Genomic DNA, 18,357 nt, shown 5'->3' on the forward strand with positions numbered 1-18,357 from the left:
GCAGTTGTCCATATCGTTTTTATACGTATATAATACGCTTGAGCCTTTCCGATATCTTCGCGACTCCTATATACATAAGAGAGAAGCATCGATCCTATACTGGCTATACGCATTTTAGATGTTTCCCATTGTTTCTTCACTTCGATGTATAGAGATCTCTCGAACTCACCGAGTTTTCGAATACGCTCGGGAAATATCAATATGTTGTTTATATGAATAAACGATAATTTTATCTCTCTATCCCTTACCAAAAAAAACGTGTATAAATCATTATGCATCACATGGACCTATTATATGTACCGGCCGAGCTGTTCCATAATTGGCGCGTATACACATATGACAGCACAATTTTCCTCGGCCTGTACACGAGTGGCGGACTATAACTGGAACAATGGCTCTTCGACTGCGTGTGCGTGCGAGCGAGTACAGCCGGTCAGCCGCAATAATAGCAGATAATTAGATAATGCCGAGGGCGCATGGAGCTTGCGAGTACTCGTTTTAGTGAAATTTTGTAAAGGGCACGCAAAAAGCTCCCCCCGTCCTCCTCTATCTCTATTTAATGCGTGTGTGCTGCTCGACGACGACGACGACGACGACGAGCGTCCGACGTCCGAAAACCACAATATCACGCCGAGTCTGAGAGACTATAATATCGTAGCTATATGTAGCCGCGCTCGCGTCATGCTCACATACACGTATAATAGTAGTAACTGCGGGCCTGTGTGTGCTATATGTATACGTTTCGAGATACAACCTTGGGAACAACCTTCGGTTATAATAGTCCGGCGTTGCCGGGGCCAAAGGCTCCGAGAGTGTGAGAGAGAGAGAGAGAGAAAGAGAGCGCGCGCGGTATCCCGATAATCCGACCATCGAGCGTATAACGACCAGCTCTCTGTACTCTCAGGCTCGTGTACGTGTGTAAGCGCGTACGAGGGACTTGACAATTTTCTGTGCCTGTCTATGCGATACGGAGCAGTGCAAGCTCGAAAGAGAGAGAGAGTCAGCCGATATAAGCTCTCGAGTCCGAATTAATCGCGTTTACTTTTATACAAAATTTCCATCGCACTGCGTCGACAAATAGCTAATATGTATGTATGCACGACGCTCGCCTCTCTCTCTCCGTATATAGCGGTAGTAGCGTACACTAGACACGTATCTACGTATACATTATATCTTTCAATCTCGGAAGTCTGTTACGAGCTCGGGTGTGTGTATTTATTGTATATAAGAGAGAAAGAGAGAGAGGCGTGTCTCCATCTGGCTCGGTAATATTTTAATTAATTGCGACGTTGCGCAGACATAAACGGGGCGAGTTGCCGAGCGTCTCCTCTAACAACGAGTTAATAAGCAAATTGCCGCACACCACCACCACCACCACCACCACCGTCACTGCCGCCTCTCTCTCTCTCTCTCTCTCTTTCTCTGGGTGTACTAAACTGCCCCTAAGAATTCACTTGTACAGAGTATATATAAGAGAGGCAGCTCTTTGCCTGTGAGCACCGCGCAAGCACACACACACACACACATCAATGCCCCCTCCCTCCACCACCACCGCATCTATCCCTTTCCTTCGTGATACATTATATACTTATATACGAAGCCACAGATGTAGTTACTTTTTTTCTTATCATGAATTTTTTGTAAATCAAATTTTTAGAGTAAAAAATGTAAAAATATATGTTGAGAAAAAGAAAACCTTAAGAAGTATACAAAGTATCCATGTTCAAAAAAAATTTCGTGAAAAAGACTTGGAAGACTCTAAGAATTAAACGAATACATTTAAAATAGATTTTTCTGACAGGGAGGATAAACGAGTCGAAGTTGATTTGCCTACTTCAATTCAATAGTTTCCATTTTTGGCACATGCCAAAGAATGTCCGCTGCAATAAACTGGTATTCAATTTCCGAAATCCTGTACGTAAATGATATAAATGATTTTATTTGTGGGTATAAAATGTTATTTAGGTAATATATACACAAAATATTACGACTTTATTTTAAAAATTACTGTTTTATACAGTTGAGTATCGCAAATCGAAAAACAAATCCAGAATGGTGAAAATTCATAATACCGTGGTTATTCGCAAAAAGGATATCTCCACATCGTTGATCCATTAACAAATTCGCTCTCTTCGAAGTCCAGCGTTCCTGCGCCTCCGCCTTTCGTTGCTGCTTCGATAAAGTCCAAATAAGACGAGACTCTAGTGTATATGGACAATATTCCACACTGTTCCGTAAGAGTTGTACTGGCGACGCCAATCAGAGTATTTATTGTTTCATCAGTGAGTGGACCACCGCTGTCACCCTGATATTAGAGTAAAATTCGTATTAAATTCGAATGTATTGTTTTTCATAATTAATAAAAAGTGTAAGACCAACGTACCTGGCATACGCCACCATCCTCACCTTTCCTGTTCGGATTCCAGGGTGCGACACAGACTTCATTGGCTGTACATTGATTTCCATAACCTGTTGCCAGGGTGTTGATCTTTCCATAGCTGTACTTTAAATATGGACTAGACCCTCCTTTTGTTATCTTACCACTATATCGGTTCACAGTTTGATTGTAAACGCCGAAGCCACTCATGACGGCGAATGGGTAGTTCGGTGCCTTATATCGAGAGTCGTCTGCAGGTAAATTAATTGTCCTTATGTTTGGATGGTCAAGAGGTAAGGGCTGATACAACTATTGTTGAGAGGTAAGACGTCAAAAATTTAATATAAATTTGATGAGTATTTTTCTATGAAAATTTCAAGCGACTCACCCTCAAAATTGCTATATCGGCGTTTTGTTGTCCAAGAGGGTTACTCGTGTAAGATTTAGGTATGAAGATGTACTGGACGTCGCGATAAATGCCAGAGGTTTTGTCACGCAGATTTTGCGTACCGGCCACGACGGTAATCGGTTTATTATCTATCTTGTGCGTGACATTGTTAGTGACGCAGTGAGCGGCTGTGACGATGTGCAAATCATCGATGATGCTGCCACCGCAAAAATGATGAGTGCAATAACCGTTGAGTATTTGAAGAGATACTTGATGCAAGAATCGGTCGGGTGAAGCATAATTGCCGCGGACTATTCTTTGTACTATTTTCGCCGATACTAGATTTTTTTGGGTAGAAAACAGTTTATTCCAATGTAGCGTATAGATTAAACAGGGAAAAAAAGAAAGAAAACTCACCATCGCTCACTGCAATACTCAAAATCAGTCCTACGAGAAGACCCAACAACGATATTTTCAACATCTTGATCAAGCTTGAGAGTATTAAAACTGATACAACTAGACGGAGGCTTTGACCTGCCCCATCAAAGCTTCAGAGCCGTTATACTTTCAACAATCGTCATATTTAGTATTTATATTCTCTTTTTGTTTCAATTTTCCTTCGCGGTGGGATTTTATTTAAATAAAATGCAAGTAAAAATGAAAGAAATGTTGACAAGTATTTGTAATTAATTTTAAACAATGAAAGAAGCTTTTTTTTTAAATGAAATTTCGTACATCTGATTGAACTTCTGACAATAGTTCGCAAAAGATGAATTCAAAAATCTTGAACATAACTACTTATTGTGATCTATAATCAATTTAAATTGAAAAATGAAAAACAATTACATTAGGTGATAAGCACACCTGAACTGATGACAGTTAATTCAGTTGTACTGAAATACCTTGCACTGTGATCACGCATGAGTAAGCTTGTAAATTTTTCATTACGATTGTATTTTTCGAGCTCAACCCGTACGCAATTAAAATTTATCTTTTTATTTCGAAATCGTGATTGTGCGAAATCCATTTTAGCACGAATATTACACTTTCACACTCGCAATACCATCTTGTTTCATTAATCGTTGCCCCAGAAGGTGAGATATCATTGTTAGAGTTCAATTTGATGTTGCGTAGCAATACACGAATAATTTTAAAAGAATAATAAGATAAGAATAATTCGTTTTTACAATACACGCGTACACGCATTTTCATCCCTCGTGCGCACGAAGACAGGCGCGGCAACAGCGGTGGACTCGAGTCACGTATACGCAGTCGCGCACGAGAGAGAGAGAGAGGAGAGAAGTACTTTTTATTGAGGCTCGCGCGCACAGCTCGTAAAGTTGCTATATACGCGTATACTGGTACTACTCGACGTTTTAATGTCACTCATCCCGCAGCAACAGCAGCAGCAACAGCAGCCAAGCTTTCTCGTTATACTCTCCAAAGTTATTCACCCTTATTAAAATGTCGACGCGTTGCGCCGCCGCTGCTGCGCTCTGGGCTCGCCTAACGCGTCTCGCGCGCGGGTTACGTAGCAGTATACACGTCGAGGAAAATCCAAAGGCGTCATATTGCTACTGCCACCGCCGCCGCTGCTGCTGTGCATGCCTGGGATACTCGTAAACAACTTGTCGCAAGTGTTTTTGCGCCCGAGGCTCGAGAGCTGCTGCCTACAGCTACTACTACCTACTACCCTCTGCTACTGCTGCTGTGTTTAGTCTTGGTATTAACGTAAGAGAGAGAGAGAGCGGCTGTTGCTTATCAAATTTTCATTATTTCGCGCACTCGCGCAAAAGGGCTAATTAGAAAAGATCGCGGCGGCTGTTGCTGCTGAGCTAAAAGGGGTGCACGAGTATATCGCTCACGCGTAAGTGAGCTTCTTACGCATTGTAAAAGTCCCGCACGCGATTGACGCGCGATTAAACGATCGAAGGATCCTTAAGTACCATCGAACCACGCGTGCGTTATATATACCACGTAGACTCAATGTTTGCACGGATCACTTCTGGGTAAAAGTTATTTTATATATATATATAGTATATATAAACCGACGCATCGTTTCCCGCAAAATGATCTTTTATACATTACACCAGCCATATACGTACGTGCGTGAGCTTTCGTTGACGACGCCATTAAAATTTAACGTCGCCCTTACGGTTATTTATATACGCTCTCGATCTCTCGCCGTATTATAGCAGCAGCCTGCACGCTGCAGATTGACCACGGCCGTATATTATGTATCAGCTAGCTGTGTTCGCTCGCGCATTATCGCGCAGGACTTTCACGAGCATCGTCGTCGCCGAGAAAGCCATTGCGCGTATGCGCGATCGGTGTAGCACTTGGGAGCGCACGCGGGGCCTCGCGTCAATGAGTTGCAATTTTCCGTGTGAAAAGCATTTACGCACGCACACCTCTAGTCGATGAGCGATCGATATTTTATATATATATATAATGCGGTATTGTCGGCGCGTGGAAAGCAGAAAAAAAAGAACACCTCGCGTTCGAGGAGACCGGTACTTTCGATTCATTTAGGAATCATTACCGAGTGTGATCGCAGCACAGCGCACGCAATTTCTCAAAGTCTTCTCGAATCTTCGGAGGGTCCTTGGTAATATTTTTTGCTAATGCACGACGATATTACAATAGACACAATGGAGCGAGCGCTGATCTCTTTGACGTGTCTGTGTATACAAGGCACAATACACGAGCTAATCTATCGAATATCATACATAAACATGCGAGTTGGCGAGTCACATCGTGTATTATATAATAAAGCACCGGCAAGGCTCTCTGAGCTCTCTCTCTCTCTCTCTCTCGCACATATCATATACAAGTGCAAGTTTAATCAACAATAGGCGCTCTCTCCATACATCGAGGCTCCCGGACTATGCGCGACTATTATACGAATCGTACTCTGCACACATAGACGACACCTACTCCACGATCGTCTCCGAAATACACAAGTCGTACAACGTGCCGATGCTGTGCATGTATCACACGTAGGGCCGAGAGTAGAGCAATGTAACAATGGCTCGTGTCGCGCGCGTATCTATCTGTATGTGTGTGTGTGTGTAAAAGCCGAAGAAGCCATCGGGGAATGACAATAATATAATACACGAGCTCTCGCGAGCAGCAGCAGCACACTCGTGTGCAGATACTTCATGCAAATCCTTTAATATCCGTTGATGAAGCCACTGGATGCCTCTTGCGCGCGACGCCACCCTCCATCCCTCGAGATCTCTCGGGGGCCAAAGAGAGAGAGAGAGAGAGAGACGGTACGCGCATATCCCCCATTCGAGCGCCAGCGCACCGCCTCGCGCGCCCGTCGACACTCGCTACCGCTGCTGCTGCTGCCTGTGTGTGTACCATTCGAGCTGACACTCTTGAGAAATGATGCTCTTCATTAAAAGCCGCATACCAGCTCTTTCTCTGTCTCGCAACTGTGTGTATGTATGTATGTGTGTGTACGCCTATATCAACGCGCAGGAACTATATATTATTATACGTATGTACGCGACCGAAAGGTGACGCTTTTTTCCCCCTTCGGTTGCTCTCTGTCTGCCTAGCATACATATCTATAGACACCCACGTAGCGAACAGTAGTCAGCACGTTGGTTCTGCAGTGTTATCAGCAGCAGCAGCAGCAGCAGCATCAATGCAGTGGACAGGAATTAATGGTCGTGTCATCGTGTCGATGATGTTTACTAATTGTAAGCTCTGCCCTCCCGCTCGCTCGCGAGCTTTTTTTGTTTGCTTCCACGCGCTCAGGCTCCAGTCTCTCTATGTATGTAGGTACGTGCGTGTGCATCTGTCAGACAACGTTATAAAACATCGCTGCGCTGCGCGCATGACTTTTTGCATATACTACGCACACAAACGAACCGTATACGGACTCTTCTCTATGGGATTTATGTTATCAACAGCACACGTACACGAGCTTTCGCAGCCGCAATTATAGAGTCGCGCGCTCTGCGGCCTCGACTCTCCGTTTTGTGCGCGTACCACACGGCCGCGTGTACGTATCGATGTAATAAATTGCGAGAAATGACGATGACGCTCTCGCGAGCGCGCATGTTTTGCCGCGGTACTTTTTGTGGCTGGTGTATACCGAAAAGGCGCGCGCACAAGCCAACGTACACACCGCAGAAAAACTATATGCAGGCAGCTACGAACGACCCCCGGGTGCCACACATCGTGTACAGGTTTTTTGCATGATTTTCGGCCTCGTGCGTCCGTCAATTTCGCTCAAGTGAATTATGCTTCGAGTTTTGTTTTTTTTCTGTTCCTCTCCTGCTGGCTCTCGCTGATTCTCCGCGCGTGTTGTACGCACTATTTTCATACGGCAATAACGGTATCCGTTATTCAACGTCATCTTCGTCCACAAAACTGTGCAAATGTGCTGTTCACTTCAAAAAATATGCGCGCTCATAATGCTGCTCTCGCTGGAGACCGTGGTGCCAAAGTAAACGCCTGATTCACAAAGTACACGTGCTAACACTGCTACTACCACCAGGTACAACTACTGCTGGGCCTCGAGCGAGCATATATTATAATAATACAGAAATCCTGCTAGTCAAGATCTACGTAACACAGCTCGTACGTGGTATATGGTACATAGGTGCGCGCATCGGTGGCTTATATGCGGAAAGGCAGAAGGGGTAATTAATTAAAGCGCTGTTCGACCGTGTCAACGGGTCTAGCGAACAACGACGGTAGCAGCAGCAGCTTCTAACTCGAGAGGAGCGAGCGAGAGAAAGAGAGAGAGAGAGAGAGCTAGTACTGGGATTTGCAGTAACCCAAGAGGAAGAGCTTGTCTCGTGTATGGTGTATAGCTGCCTGTCGTCGTAGCTCGTCGTACCACGTGTAATACCTAAAACGTACATTCGTTTCTCGTTTATACATAGCTTCGACGAAAAAGATAAAACATATTGATCGTGACATTGAAAGTAACATTATGACAAAATTTAATTATGGAAAATTTAGATAAATTAGGAATACATAACCGAAGTTGATTTATAACACTTGGGGGATTTGGATACGCCGTCTGCAGTCGAGGAACTAACTATAACATCTATAGCACGATATATCGTGAAACTAGATGAGCTACGCGCATGAATATGAGCAATACTGTCAAATAATCCGTAAAGTAAAAGGCCTAAAATTACGATTGGAATTTTTGTCACTTGACGCATGTAGTGGACGTTGATAATCGTCACAGAAAAAAATGTAAAAAATGTATTGGTTTTTTTTTAATTCAAATAATTTTCATATAATGATTAACATTCAAGGAACTTATCACATAGTTACAAATGAAAATGTTTAAATTAATCTTCAGCCTCGAATTTTAAGGATTTTTTATACGATGGCTCATACATGCGTGCAGCTCAGAGATTTTTCAAGCTACAGATTTTGTAGTTAGCACATCGACTTCAGATGTCGCATCCTCAACCTCCAAGTGGCAAATCGATTTCAGTTATATAATTATTCATCGTAGATATCGAAATTTCATAATGTTTCTTCACTTCTGTTGTTCCTCAGTAGACGAGAATACGGTAGAGATATGTGATTGAGAAATTTACGAGCGGCAAACGAGAATTAATGCAAATGCGTATAACGTAATTGCGAGCATTTAAGTTAGCAGATTATACGATATAGTTGCAGCGCGAGGGTGAGATTGAATAACACAGCTAAATATATGTAGAGAGAGAGAGAGAGATGACTCGCGTAAAGGGATGCCAAGAGCATATATACACTCACACACGGACGCCTGCCAACAGCCACATGGCTACATATAGCGTATACAATATAGGCTGACTCGCGGTGAAGAGATAGATTAGGTATATAAAGGTATACGCATAGCGCGGCAGAGTCCCTTGTACGCTCTCGAGCAGCACTACTTTGCAGACACTGCTGCCTGGGCGCTCTGACTTTTTTCCCTCGATTTTCTCACTCTCCGTCTCTGTCTCTCTTGGGTGTATATAGACTCTCGTAAAGCTTAAATAAAGATAACCGAGGCTTAGAGAAAGAAAGCGAGTGAGCCTGATATCACACACACAGACCCGGAGCCCTTGGGGGGTGGTCGATGGGGTAAATGGGAGGCGTTACGGCTGGTTGACTCAACGAAATCAATTTATTCTATACGTATATGTATACTAGGCCGAGGCACTTGTATCTGCTTTTCTCTCTCTCTCTCTCTCTCTCTCTCTCTCTCCGTCTTCTTTCCCAATTCCTTTTTTTCGGCTCACGCCAACACGCGCCAGACATTGTGTTTAATACGTGTGTGCGATGAATCTAGCAATGCTTCGCTCGTATGTACTCGAACTTGATATTGTGTGATACGCTACGTCAATTCTCTAATTAAATTGCATGTATATATCGCGCAGCGCATTATATGTATCGGCAGTCGCCAAAAGAAAATCGTATATACATAGTCGTAATCGTCGAAACTCACTCGACCGCGATTCGAACGCAGTCGTTTTAAAACTCGTGGAATCCGTATCATTCACGCGAGTATAATGCGATATTTATATATGTGGTATTACGACTTACTTATTCTCTCGTGTACGTATACTTCAAGGGGATGAATCCGAAAGATTCGCACCGCGCGCACGCCAAGCAGCGATAGAAACGAAGGCACACACAGTCGAGTAGAAAAAAGTGAGCGTGTATGAGAGAGAGAGAGAGAGAGAGAAGGAAGAAATCGGAAGCGTAGAGGCAGAAGAAAAAAAGGAATAAGCCCGAGACGTGAGTGCAGGCACAGCCCGAGTCAAGCCGCGCCAGCCAGTCAGCCAGCCAGCGACTTGAAGCGCGCTGGAAGGGTGGCACGAGCTTACTTTTTTAAATGCGGGATATGCATTTAAACTTGCTCCGTGATTACATATAAATGAGTTTTCAGTTGAGCCGCTAGCAGAAGCAGTAGCGGTAGTAGCAGTAGCATGCCAAAAAGCAAAAGCCACAAGGTCTCTGTTTAATTTAGTTTTCGAAACGAGCTGGATTTCAACCCTCCTCCTTCGCTTTAGCTCTTCCCTGTTATAGCATTGCTGCTGCTACTACTTTCTTCTCTTTTCAGCACTGCGCGTGCATGATTCCCAAAGTTCATCGTGTCTCTCGCGTACACGGCTCTCTTTTTCGAGGTAAAAGAAGTACACCACGCGATCGCGATCGTTCGTTTTAATACCCGCGCATGCACGCATTGCAGAGCTTGCAGCGTATATAGGAACAATAATAAAACGAACTCGAATCGTGGCTGCGTGGCACGAGGTATTTGTACTCTCTTAGTCTGAATTATTTTCAGGAAAAATCGAGTCGATTTTAAAAGCACAAAGAAAGCCAAACGCGCTTTCTTTTGCTCGGGTGAAAAAGCTCGCGCGTGGTTTCGAAATCGCAGCTTCGAATTGCGTCGCTCGACACGTGGTATAATCATCATCTGCGGTTATACCGTATACATATAGCTCGAGAGATAGAGCCCAGAAAGTAGGAGCTTGCGCGAGCTTTGTATAATACAAACTCCTGCAGCCGCCGCGCGAATCATGTGTACCGCCAGTGGTAAACCTATATACTATATACGTACGCGCGTACAGCGTAACACACCTTTAGACCATAGCCATTTCTTTTCTCCGGGCTTGGCGGGCTGCAAGCTCTTTACGTTAAGCCTTTATCTCTTCTCGTCACTTATTTCCATTCCTTGGGCTCTTTTCCTCTCTCTCTCTCTCTCTTTTCCTCTTTTCATCGACGATGTCATTTCGCTGCTGCCATCGCCGACGACGACGACGACGACGCAGTTCCGCGTACGTAGCAGAACCAGCAGCAGCGGTGTACTCGCACTTATACCGCACACCATTACCAGCGAAAATATCGCGCGCTATCTACTGGCTAATCCCGAGCCTCGGCAAACGAGAGAGAGAGAGAGACTCTTTTCTCTTGCCCGAAGACTGTCGCGCGGATAAAAAGACCTCTCTGCGCGCGGCTGATCTCTTTCGACGCTGTGCGTGTGTATTAAGCGAAAAAGCTCGAAATCGCTCGAATCGACTAGTCACCGTTTCAACACGAGCGTGCCTATTTTATCCTCGAGCTCATATTAATAAAAATATAATTTTGATTAAAGAAAAATCGATCGTATTCTTGTATAGTTGATACACATATAACTATAATAACATACAAAGATCGACTCGTGTCCTATCCATATGTTGGAAAAGCGCGCGGGGCCAGAGCAGAAAGGAAAAATATGTCCGACGATTCGATTGACCGGAACCAGTAATCCTCTGTGCTGTGCAGCAGCAGCAGCAGTAGCAGCCCTTCGTGAGAGTACGAAACATGAAAAGGGGATCAAGGAAAAGAAGAAGTACCGGTGTCGAAGCGAAAGAGAAACGTACGTATAAAGAGCGAGAGAGAGACTGAAAAAAAAGACGGAGCAGAGAGAGAGCTTGGACCAATATGAACGTACACGTACGCGCGCGGGCATGGAGCTCACTCGCTCGTTCGGTCAATCGGATTTTGTACTCCTCCCTACTGTAAATACTCTTGTGAGCTACCCCGTATATGGCTCTCTCGACTCTGTCCACTGCTGCTGCTGCTGCTACTGCACCTTCGAATATGTTATATCCGATCTTGCACGGATATTGGCCGTCTTTTTTTCTTTCTCTTCTCTTCTCTCGTTTCTCTCGTCCACCGTCTGCTGGACACGGGCTCACGACCTTCTTTTTCTTGCTTCGCCCTCGCCAGGCTATCTATGCAGCAGCGAGTGGATTCTATATTATATCCCAATGTTATGTTCCGCAATCTTTTACGTGCGTATATATAGAGCCCTGTACGTTTCAAAGGGACACACATGCTCGGATTCGTTCGAGATTAGGCTGGACACATTTTTTTACTTATCGTCTCAAAAAGGGACATTCACCTTATACGTGCGCGGGAACAGGGAGAGAGGTAGCCTGGATTTTTCAACGGAAGTCGTATTATTGCTTTTGTAAATATAGTCTGCAGAGACAAGACGAACATCAACGAATACATAATTTTTCATTCAACTATGAACAATGTGGAATCTTTTGCATAATATGTGCATGATCAAAGTTCTGAATATGTAAACTTATGTATTTAGGATTCACGAGACCGCCTCGCCATGATATTTGAACGACCTTATTGATGAAATTTACAAAGGACGAGACTCTAGTGAACCAGGACATTTCTCCGCACCCTCTCTTAAGGGTTCGACTAGTGATACCAATCAGGGTATTCGTTGATTCATCAGTGAGTGGACCACCGCTGTCACCCTGAAATTTCAGTGAAATTTTTTGAATGAATTGTTTTTCATAATTAACGTCAATAAAAAATATAAGACCAACGTACCTGGCATATGCCACCATCCTCACCCGGCCTACGCTGGTCCAAGGCCGTAACACAGATTTGCGTAGGTAGGCAGTCGTTCCTGACCACGTTAATCCTTCCAAAGGTGTACTTTAGAGTTGGACTGGTCAAGCTTTGCTCTTTTTGGCGAGTATAAGTATTCCATCGTTCTTGGAAAACACCGAAGCCACTCGCGCTGGCATATTGTGTATTAGTATAGCCTGGCAGATATTGATTGACAGCAGGTAATTTGACTGCCCTTATTCTTTGATTACTTTGGTGTTCATCGTTGAGAGGCAACGGTTGTTTCAACTATTGTCAAAAGATTAGAAATAAATACTTTAATGCAAACTTGATAAGTTATTTTTCTTTTAAAGTTTCAGGCGACTCACCCTCAAAATTGCTATATCATGAAAAGGAGCGTTCAACTTATAAGAGGCAGGTATGTAGGTGTACTGGACGTCGCGATAAATGCCAGAGGTTTTGTTACGCAGATTTTGCGTACCAGCCACGACGGTAATTTGTTTATGGTTGAAATCGTGAGTGACTTCGTTAGTGAGGCAGTGGGCGGCTGTGACGATGTGCAAATCATCGATGATGCTGCCACCGCAAACATGAAAACTACAATCCCCGTTGAGTATTTGAAGAGACACTTGATGTAAGAAACGTCCGGGTGGAGCCTCCAGGCCGCCAACAATCCTTTGCACTATTTTCGCCGATACTAGATTTTTTTGGATATAAAACAGTTTATTCCAATGTAGCGTATAGATTAAACAGGGAAAAAAAGAAAGAAAACTCACCATCGCTCACTGCAATACTCAAAATCAGTCCTACGAGAAGACCCAACAACGATATTTTCAACATCTTGATCAAGCTTGAGAGTATTAAAACTGATACAACTAGACAGAGGCCGCGATCTGCACCATCGAAGCTTCAGAGTCGTTATACTTCCAACGATCATCATATTTAGTATTTGTATTCTCTTTTGTTTCAATTTTGCTTCACGGTGGGATTTTATTTAAATAAAATGCAAGCAAAAATGAAAGAAATGTTGACAAGTATTTGTAATTAATTTCAAACAATGAAAGAAGCTTTTTTCAAATGAAATTTCGTACATATGATTGAACTTTTGACAATAATTCCCAAAAGATGAATTCAAAAATCTTGAATATAACTACTTATTGTGATCTATAATCAGTTTAAATTGAAAAATGAAAAACAATTATATTGCTAACTCGAGGTGATAAGCACACCTGAACCGATGACAGTTAATTCAGTTGTACTAAAATACCTTGCACTGATATCACGCATATGTAAGTTTGTAAAATTTCAATTACCATTGTATTTTTCGAGCTCAAACCATGCTCACTTAAAATCAATCTTTATATTTCAAAATCATGTTTGTTTGAAATACGTCTTAGAACGGTTATACGAATTGATTTTGTAAATATAGTCTGCAGTGATAATTTATTTTAAAAAAATTCTGACGGCAATCCATGAAAAGTTTGAACAATTTTAAACAAGTACGAGAATCTGGCTCTATCTTGATGGACGCTTATAAGGGTAGATTTTCGTCTTTTGCAAAGTGGAGATCACTGTCCGAGCGGCCGAGCACATCCCCTAGACTTATGTCAACGTCTTCTCTCTCTCTCTATCTCTCCACATGTGTGACTGCGCGTGTTAGTATGTATAAGAGAGTTAGAAAATATTAGCTTGTCAGAAATAGAGAATGTCACGCTAGTAGCCAGCAGTGGTCAGTCAGTTTGCAGAAGCAGCAGCAGTACGCGAGGGAGTTACCCAGCGAATATATAACGGGGATGTAAATATTGAGAGTAGGTAGAAATTCTCGAGGGGATTTAAAAAAATCTTTGTACGACGAGGACCTTATTGATGAATTGAAAATTTTATGACTTTCTAGTTCAGAGTGTGAATTATTCATTGTCATGAAGTTATAAGAATGATGCGCTTATATTGTGCTAGCATTAAAAACTTGTCTAGAAATATCTTTACATTCATCAGAGTTTTAGGAACCTTTCGAGTCTTTGTTTTAAGACCTTTGAAGTTTAGAAAAGACGATTTATCAACATTTTAAAACTTTTTATCGTAATACCCATTACCAAATAACATGACTTTTTATGTAATGCTCATTCCTACAAATATGAACGTACATTACCAACAATGGTATTGGTTTAAAAAAATCTATCTTTTGATTCAGATATTTCATAGGATAAATTAATTTTGTATTAATTAAAAAGGTCGTGGCCAGCGGAAATCTGTATGATGGAATCTATGCTTTGAATTATACAATTATTTTACTCTGTCACTTGCAGATTTGCTTATAAAGGTACTCGCCATCTAGTGATGCTAGCTGTAATTATGACTAAATTTCATGAATTTTGTGCAAACTGAATCCAAATGTTCCAATTTGAATATAAAATCAAATATTCTTTGTTTATTTTTGCTTTCAAAAGATTGCATAATATTCGGTGGCGAATTATGGAGTACGTGATTCATGTCATGGCGTGGGCCAGCAAAAAATAGCGGCAGCAATTTTCGAATGAATTTTACAAATTTTTATCATTTATAATATATTGTGTAAAGATCTATATTGACTCGATATTATAGGAAGTTTTTTGGAAGTATACTAAGTTTTGGAAGGCTACAAAAATTCTTCAGAGAAATCATCACCAAGTTAGATTTTAAAAGTGGTTCAAATATTGTACGGACAATATATAAACAAATGAATCGGTACCTCAATTGTAAACAATATGATCATTATAACGATTTTTACATATTCCCGCGACACATTGATCGTATTGAAAGTAAAAACAAATTAGTTTGAATGTTGTCTTTCCCGATGTAACAGATCATAAATTCAAAAGATACATTACCACTCGTTCAATTACAGTGGCACTGAATACAAGAATCCATCGTTTCATTCAGGCACCAAAATGGATAAAAGCGAGGAGATATTCGAAATAGCTGTCCCTAAAGATAATTTAAGGAACTACGACATTGCAGTTTCAGACGACAAAAAAGTTATTTTCGTTGTCTTTAGAATTTTAATACCATGTAAACAGTTTTTCAAAGGAAATATTCGACAATCAAAGTGTAAACCCACCTTTAGCTTGCACATAAGTCAACTGCGCATGCCGAAACTATTCAAAAGTGTACTATTGTTATGATGATCATAGGACTTTAATTAATTTAAAACTAAAAATCTTTAGTATATTCAAGGAATATTACCATATCAGTGTATCGTGAAATAGAGTATCGCGGTTACTTTCATTTTCAAGTCTGATTTTAAATCAAATATATATTTAATTTAAAGTGTTTTAACAATATAGATAGAGTCATAGGGATTTAATAAACTCATTATAGTGTACATTTTATTCAAAAACTTACTCAATCAAATATGGACTAAATTTATTCCATCAAAATATCATAAACAATATAATGTAACAGGTAACAATATATACAAACAATTTTTAGACGGTTAAACTGTAGGCGAATCAAGGACCTTACTTTTCCGCTCATTCATATTGACATTAACATATACGTTTGATGTACACATATTTTACTCAACGTGTTAGTATAAGATATCACAGCAGATTTTTATTCAAGTTCAAGCGAGCATGCAATTCAAGCCTCATGATCCAACTGGCGTTTGGCTCGCAGCCGTTCGCTTCGCCGCAACGGATATTCTAGATGATGTTTTTCTGTCAGCTTGCACAAACGAAATAGTTCTTCGTAATCCATATTTTTGGCAACTTCGAGGCAACAATCATAGGGCAAATTCAATTTGCAATATTCCGTCATGAACAGGTCTGCGACGAACAATTCCAATTGCGGCCTTATCCAAATATTTGCAATGTGTCTTTTTACGGTTAACTGAAAGTGCTTCAAGGCGTGCAAAATTTCATTGGGAATGCACCAACTCTTTGCATTTTTTAAAATTGAATAACCCTCGTTGAAATTCATTTTACAAATTTCGTAGAGCGAGACATCTTCGACTGGAAAAATGTTACTCAATATCTCAATTTCAGTATCACATTCAGAGGCGAGATCGGGGAAGCTCTCACGCGAGAAATCCTTCGTTGGTAATATGGATGGATCTTTAAGGTGCTGCAAATATAATCTTGTCTTTGGTTCCATATAAAAACGATATTCACGAAGAATAAATACGTTGCTGGGAATAACTCGGTAAGGCGAATCCTTTTTATATTCTAAATAAGACAAAAAAAATTAGTAAAATTGAATGCAAATTGTAATGATTAAACTTGTATCATTTAATGACTTACCAACGAATTGCGTAAACAAGAGGTCGATATCGTTTGCGCGTATTCGCATCCAACATTTTAGCATCTTGAGTCGACTGTACAGGTCGAGCCTGTGGCCAGCCGCCAACAATACCCTCGTCGTCTCGATGACGTCCAGCGTGAACGGATAGTTGCGCAGTTCGAATTTCGTGAATCGCGCGTCGAAAATCCCGTCCTCGCTCAAAGCGTCCAGACTCGCGCCGTGCCTCAGTAGCGCCCCGACGAGCTCCGAGTCGAAGTGCGCCACGGCCGACTGCAGCGGCGTGTCTCCGCGACGATCGCGCGCTTCCAAGTTCGCTCCCTTCTCGACGAGCATCCCGACGATCTCGTCCACGGGTTTTCTCTCGCCGCAGTACTTCAAGTTCGTGGAGCAGTCGCACGGGCAGCGATAGGCGAGCGCGTGCAGAGGTGTCGATCGCTCGTCGCGGTCCGGCTGATTCGAATTGGCTCCGTACTCCAGCAAGACGTACACGATGTACTTGTGCCTGTAGCGGGCGGCCAGGTGCAGCGGCCAGCGCCGGTACGTATCGATGTTGGCGCATTCCGCCACGAATCGGAGAACGGTAGTTTCGTTGCCGATCATGCAAGCCGCATGAAAGTACGTGAAGCCATGCGCGTCTCGATGATTCTCGTTTGGATTTTTCAAAAGTACATCGATGAATTTCTTGGTATGTTCGTGAGAGAGATGAAATAGATCTCGGTTCTCGAATTCGTCGCATAAATAATGAATCGCCGATCTTCCATCTTCCAATGCGTACTCGTGGATATTTACGTCGTTCGCTTCGAGCAGGTACATTGTCCGAATAGATCTTTTCCTCGCTGCGTACTTAAAAAAATAATCTATATCATTTAGACTGGGAAAAAGACTTTTACAACCCATCAACTGTATGAAAACGTTCCACCAAAGAGTCGGCTCACAAAGCCTACCTCGGTGGCTCTCGCAAAATTGTTGACGCCTAGTGTCTACATTATCCATTCGTTTGAAGTAGCTTTCCCATTCTTCGAAGGAACTGCAACAGCATGGTTTGACACTGATGACATTGTTATTTCCACTCTCCATATCGGAACAAATTGTAAATAATGATATTTTTTTTATGATAAACTACAAGATCGAAACTAAACAGTAACCACGTGCGATAGAAACGAACGATGGACCAATACTAACCGTATAGGTCACATAAATGAGTATAGAAAGAAATATTTTCGATATGTGTTTTAGAAAGTAAGGAACACATGTGCACCAACCAACAGAAGAAGATTCAAATAAGTTTTTGAATGCAGGATATTTGAGACAATTTTTTTTCAACTTTACAGAGACCGAGTGTATTGATTTTATGCAGTATAAACTTTTTTTCTTTCGTTCGGTCAACGCGCATGCTCAAAATCAAAATTCAAAATTTTACTTTCACTTTTTCTACATTCAAGAACGGTCAAGTAAATGCACTCGATTACTTAGCTACGTATTCGTACATCGTGAAAACGAGAGAAAGAGAAAAAAAAAGAAATCAAGCCAGAGGTGGACGCAACAACACAACACATGGCCAGAAAAGCACGGTAGCATTACAACGCGTGTGAATGAGCTCTTGCTCTTTGCTCTCTCTCTCTCTCTCTCTCTCTCTCTCTCTCTCTCTCTCTCTCTCTATCTCTCTTTCTCTCCAATTGCGATTCTTTTGTCGTCGAGTTACGTGTGTGTGTACCGTGCTTATGCTTTGAATTCGAGGAGTCAGGCGCGTGCATGCCATTATTTATTCCGTTCTTATTTTTTTGTCAAGAGAGCTCGGGGCGAGTGTATAAGAGAGAAAGCACCACCAGCGCCACCCACTCAGCGATATGCCTTCACTTATAGTGTACGAGTGTGTGTTTGTGTTTGTGTGGGTGTTGTATATGTAAACGGACATAAGTCAGCGAGCAGCAGTAGCTGAGAGCCGTGC

General features: G+C 42.1%; 2 protein-coding genes across 2 annotated transcripts; both read right to left on the reverse strand.

The window, feature by feature from the left end:
* Positions 1 to 2,077: 2,077 nt before the first annotated feature.
* LOC106649503 (mite allergen Der p 3-like) lies at positions 2,078 to 3,246 on the reverse strand. The gene is made up of 4 exons (XM_014366942.2): positions 3,183 to 3,246; positions 2,766 to 3,103; positions 2,384 to 2,686; positions 2,078 to 2,305 (listed from the first exon to the last, which is right to left on the reverse strand). Exons 1-4 carry the CDS (start codon positions 3,244 to 3,246, stop codon positions 2,078 to 2,080), a joined length of 933 nt encoding a protein of 310 aa, XP_014222428.2.
* Positions 3,247 to 11,788: 8,542 nt separating this feature from the next.
* LOC106649502 (chymotrypsin-C-like) lies at positions 11,789 to 12,971 on the reverse strand. Its single transcript, XM_014366941.2, has 4 exons — positions 12,908 to 12,971; positions 12,500 to 12,828; positions 12,111 to 12,419; positions 11,789 to 12,034 (listed from the first exon to the last, which is right to left on the reverse strand). The coding sequence occupies exons 1-4, from the start codon at positions 12,969 to 12,971 to the stop codon at positions 11,789 to 11,791; spliced, it is 948 nt and encodes a 315-aa protein (XP_014222427.2).
* Between the last annotated feature and the right edge of the window lie 5,386 nt (positions 12,972 to 18,357).

This window comes from Trichogramma pretiosum, unplaced genomic scaffold (genome assembly GCF_000599845.2).
Source record: "Trichogramma pretiosum strain Unisexual culture from Peru unplaced genomic scaffold, Tpre_2.0 scaffold43, whole genome shotgun sequence".
NCBI lineage: Eukaryota > Metazoa > Arthropoda > Insecta > Hymenoptera > Trichogrammatidae > Trichogramma > Trichogramma pretiosum.